General features: G+C 38.6%; 1 protein-coding gene across 1 annotated transcript; it reads right to left on the minus strand.

Moving 5' to 3' along the window:
- Nucleotides 1-754: 754 nt before the first annotated feature.
- LOC128223385 (myosin light chain kinase, smooth muscle-like) lies at nucleotides 755-5,020 on the minus strand. The gene is made up of 3 exons (XM_052932666.1): nucleotides 4,963-5,020; nucleotides 1,203-1,734; nucleotides 755-899 (listed from the first exon to the last, which is right to left on the minus strand). Exons 1-3 carry the CDS (start codon nucleotides 5,018-5,020, stop codon nucleotides 755-757), a joined length of 735 nt encoding a protein of 244 aa, XP_052788626.1.
- Nucleotides 5,021-5,265: the final 245 nt, after the last annotated feature.

A 5,265-nucleotide genomic window follows, 5' to 3' on the forward strand; every position in this document is an offset into this window, starting at 1 on the left:
TGTCCGTGCAGGAAGCTGGGAATGACATATAAATGAGGTGCAGTCAGACCTTGTCCAAGAGGCACATGCGACAAAGGGGATTGTAGTCACGATTATCTGAATTTTATATTTAATTTGATGGAAAACGACTCATTAGAAAATGTACATCTCAGAACATGTTTATTGTAATTCATATTGTTTACATAATAATTTTGTTTCGACTGAACACCAAAGTGTTATCCATCAATGAGAAGTATGGCCATCAACACATTTTTCATTTTTGATGTGCGTTTTTGGAAAAAGAACATGTCTTCAATAGTTCTAGAAAATAGAATACCGCTAAAGCCGGTGCTTTGGACCTTTGCAGTAGTTGAGGCCGTGGCAGAGCTTTGGACCGTTGCAGTGGTTAAGGCCGTACCGGTGCTTTGGACCGTTGCAGTGGTTGAGGCCGTGGCAGTACTTTGGACCGTTGCAGTGATTGAGGCCGTGGCAGTGCTTTGGACCGTTTCAGTGGTTGGGGTCGTGGCAGTGCTTTGGACCGTTGCAGTGATTGAGGCCGTGGCAGTGCTTTTGACCGTTACGGAGGTTGCGGCCTTGGCAGTGTTTTGTACTCTGGCAGTGGTTGAGCCCGTGGCATTGCTTTGGACCGTGGCAGTGGTTGAGGCCGTTGAAGTGTTTTAGACCGTTTTAGTGGTTGTGGCCGTTGCAGTGCTTTGGACCATTGTAGTGGTTGAGACCGTTGAAGTGTTTTGGACCGTTTCAGTGGTTGAGGCCGTTACAGTGCTTTGGACCATTGTAGTGGTTGAGGCCGTTGAAGTGTTTTGGACCGTTTCAGTGGTTGAAGCCGTTGCAGTGCTTTGGACCATTGTAGTGGTTGAGGCCGTTGAAGTGTTTTGGACCGTTTCAGTGGTTGAGGCCGTTACAGTGCTTTGGACCATTGTAGGGGTTGAGGCCGTTGAAGTGTTTTGGACCGTTTCAGTGGTTGAGGCCGTTGCAGTGCTTTGGACCGTTTCAGTGGTTGGGGCCGTGGCATTGCTTTGGACCGTTTCAGTTGTTGAGGCCGTTGCAGTGCTTTGGACCGTTTCAGTGGTTAAGCCCGTGGCATTGCTTTGGACCGTTTCAGTGGTTGAGGCCGTTGCAGTGCTTTGGACCGTTTCAGTGGTTGAGGCCGTTGCAGTGCTTTGGACCGTTTCAGTGGTTGAGGCCGTTGCAGTGCTTTGGACCGTTTCAGTGGTTGAGGCCGTTGTAGTGCTTTGGACCGTTTCAGTGGTTGAGGCCGTTGCAGTGCTTTGGACAGTTTCAGTGGTCGAGGCCGTTGTAGTGCTTTGGACCGTTTCAGTGGTCGAGGCCGTTGTAGTGCTTTGGACCGTTTCAGTGGTTGAGGCCGTTGCAGTGCTTTGGACCGTTTCAGTGGTTGAGGCCGTTGCAGTGCTTTGGACCGTTTCAGTGGTTGAGGCCGTTGCAGTGCTTTGGACCGTTTCAGTGGTTGAGGCCGTTGCAGTGCTTTGGACCGTTTCAGTGGTCGAGGCCGTTGTAGTGCTTTGGACCGTTTCAGTGGTCGAGGCCGTTGTAGTGCTTTGGACCGTTTCAGTGGTTGAGGCCGTTGTAGTGCTTTGGACCGTTTCAGTGGTTGAGGCCGTTGTAGTGCTTTGGACCGTTTCAGTGGTTGAGGCCGTTGCAGTGCTTTGGACCGTTTCAGTGGTTGAGGCCGTTGTAGTGCTTTGGACCGTTTCAGTGGTTGAGGCCGTTGTAGTGCTTTGGACCATTACAGTTGTGGAGGTCGTTTCAGTGCATTGAACCGTTGCAGTGGTTGAGGCCGTGGCAGTGCTTTAGACCGTTGAAGTGGTTTCGGCCGTGGCAGTGCTTTGGAAAATTTAAATGTTTGATGCCTTTGTGATGTTGCCCGAATCACTACTTTTAATAAATTAAACTTCTTTTTCAACTATGTGTGTAGTTTCGGCTTTCGACGGAGTTATCTTCTGGAACGAATCTAAATATATTTCCCTCTCTTTGGTGAATTTTATCCATCGAAACATTTACCTTCGAGCATATGATTGTCTCCGCAAATTCAAAATTTCATAATTGCATAATTGCATTCATATAGCAACTTTAGGAGAACTTTTATCATATTAATTTGTAACTTGTGTTCTATGATTATGTATTACAATTTTATGAAAATGGCTTGTATGTTTTTAATTTTTTTTTAAATAATATCAGATGGAAATTACTGATTGCATTGGCGTATATAAACTCAACCCATTATATTTCTTTTCAAATAAAATTCGTCCTTTGCTCCAGTTTCTCATTTGTAAACAATTCAGGTCATACAGAAACATTTTGCTGAAAATGTACGACTTTTCTTGCAGTCGTATCGTAACAACACAAACCAAGACAAGTACTTTTAATACAAGAAAAAACAAACAAACGAGAAACTAGCATTTGGAAATTCATGTTGTTAATATGATTATAGTGATAGTAATTATTAATGGATTTTAGCCTAATTCTTAATACATCAATACAATAACGATCTGAACAATAAATCAATAGTCCTCTAGGGTTGAGGATTGAATCAACGTGGATTTTTTAACAATGAACGAAAATATAGAAATATGTGAACTGTCATATAGAGAAAAAATATTATGCCCTAGCATGATGAGTTTTGTCTTCTTTTCAATGCTGGATTTATATATTCAAACAGAAAAAAAACGTATTTCACAAACGATAACCGCAAAAAGGAGTACAATGATTATTCTGTACAAGGCAATGCATTCCCATACATTTCACAAGTGTTAAATGTCATACAGAAGCACTATTTTCCATCATAATACATTTCAGCACAAGACAATCACACACGTTCCTGAAGGAGATCAACTTAAGCACGGTCTATGTAGATTTTTATTAAAACTAGTAATTTGTTTTTTTTTATATGAATATTTAATACAATAATTATAAGTTCGAATTTATTATTACTTAATATCGTGCATTTGTGAAACTTTTGAACGTTTTGTATAGATAAGTAAAAAAACATCATAGCAATAGTTTTTTTTTATAATGCCGCCATGCAAAACGAATGAAGCGACCTATACGGTAACCTAATGTTTTTGTTTTAAAAATATACTCCCAACCGGATAACGTTCACAGTAAGTCATATTTAGTTTGATCAATAGCTCAAATGTGGAGTATGTACTTACTGCATCGAAAAGCAGTATGATCTGATACTTGATGAGCTACCATGCAAAATGTACGAATATTTTCCCACGGATTCAAATGTTTTTTCGACATTTTAAACTAAGTTCTGCGGACACAAATTGCACTAAGGTTCAGTGCAATCAGGTTTCATTGAATGCAACTGAATATGTACTTTTGCTTAGTCATAGGGAAGTTATCGTTGATACCTATTTCTATTTCTAAATATATATGCAAAAAGCTACAGAAACATGCTCAGTAGCAAAAAGTTTAAACATAAACCCGGTTTAGTGGCAATGGGCAACGCCAAAGACATAGAACACAAATTTACAAACAAGAAACATAGAACAGCACACAACTCTACAAACAGCACAGTGCATAAATACTATATATATATATATAATTGGTATGTTTATCAAGAATTGTTAGGTACCGCCTTGGAACGGTCAGTAAAATGTAAATTTACTGGGGGTTTAAACCAGTTTATGTGCACAAACCTCACTCTTATCCAAACAATTCTTAATAAAGATAAAACGCAAAAGGTAAACTTATCAAAGTATGCATTAACTTGAGGAAACTTATCAACAAAACTAAGTTTACCTTTCCTTATTCAAACCTAAAAGACTATTTTCTGGTTATAAATCAATCCGCCTCAAGGAAAAGTATTGTATCTCTTCATTATGAAATATAACGCTCACGTAACGACACAAACATCGACGATATAGTCTAACCATGCACGCCTTTTCCCATGAATCATGTTGCATTCTCGGTTGTTTCTCGATTGTTGAACTTTGGCGCTGTGTGCGTCTGGAAGTGGTACCAATGTCAAACAATATAGGACGTTGACATGCCACTAGGACTAATGATATAATTCACTGATCAATAAACAGTGTAAACTATTTATTTTATGATCATCTGGGACCATTAGTTCGTCTGAACGATCTTTGAAACAAAAGATAATCTCTTAGGCCGGTTCGTAGACAGTAGACAGTGTTGCACCTATTATTGTCAAAACATTCTCAATCAAATTGCTACCAATTAGACCACAAATTGTATATTTAAGATAGTTTACATAATTGTTGGTAGTTTGTGGTATTAGTTTAAACTTGTAAATGTTGTTGATTTATATTCCGCTTTGCATCAATCGCCTATCAGTATTAAAGCAAACGTAAATAATTCAGTTTTTGAACAAAATAAATCAACACAATAATTCTAACTCTGTAGAATAACAAAAATGTTCTTGAGAACTCTCTGACGCTAACTGAAATTTCAATAATATCATCAATTTACCTCGATCCAAACGCTTTTTTGTACAAAACACCCGTGATTTTTACGTCGAATCTTATGAGATATTGTACTTTTGATTCTAAAATATATGCATTTGATAAGATTTTTAAGTTATTGTTTTGATAAAGAAAAAACAACAACATAGCAATGGTTTACGTAATACCACCAAGCTCAACGAATTTAGCGACAAAAACAGTAATTAAATGTTTCCTTCTAGATCATTTTATACTACTACTTGAGGGTAACGATCACTGTAAGTCAAGCTAGTTCCTCCTTGATATCAATTACACTAATGCAGAAGTACGTAATTTCTGCATCAAAATGTAATGTCAGCTCTCACTTGACGGGCTGCCATGCTAAATTCTTCAAGTTTTTCCCCAAAGTCATTTTTACGATCTTTTAGAGTACAATCTTTCTTCATTATATCTATATGCTAGTTCTTTCTTGTTATCAATTACATTAATGCAGGAGTAGGAAACTACTGCATCAAAATGCAACATCAACTCTCACTTGACGAGCTATCATGCAGATTCATGCTAAATTCTTCAATATTTTCCCCAAAAGCCATTTTTACGATATATTAGAGTGCATTCTGTGTTGTTTGTTGCCATTTGAGAAATATTTGTGGACAGCTTCCTGTGAGGCTCGGGGAACTCTCATATTACTTTCTGTGCATTGCGACATGCACGTTTGGTAAGAGATAGGGAAGTTATTGTTAATAAAGTTGTCTATCTGTTTTTCTTAAAGAAATAAGAAGTATTGTTGCGAGGAGGCAATCCGCCTCAAGGTATAATTTATCGTATCTCTTTATTA

The sequence above is a fragment of the Mya arenaria genome, chromosome 17 (genome assembly GCF_026914265.1).
Source record: "Mya arenaria isolate MELC-2E11 chromosome 17, ASM2691426v1".
NCBI classification, from domain to species: domain Eukaryota; kingdom Metazoa; phylum Mollusca; class Bivalvia; order Myida; family Myidae; genus Mya; species Mya arenaria.

Coding starts and splice junctions, on each gene's coding strand:
- LOC128223385 (XM_052932666.1), bottom strand. CDS start 5,020: ATGGCTTTTGGGGAAAATATTGAAGAATTTAGCATGAATCTGCATGAT. Junction 1,735..4,962: donor TCTGCATGATAGCTCGTCAA/GTGAGAGTTGAT, acceptor AATGGTCCAAAG/CACTACAACGGCCTCAACCA. Junction 900..1,202: donor CGGCCTCAACCACTGAAACG/GTCCAAAGCACT, acceptor CAAAGCACTGTA/ACGGCCTCAACCACTGAAAC.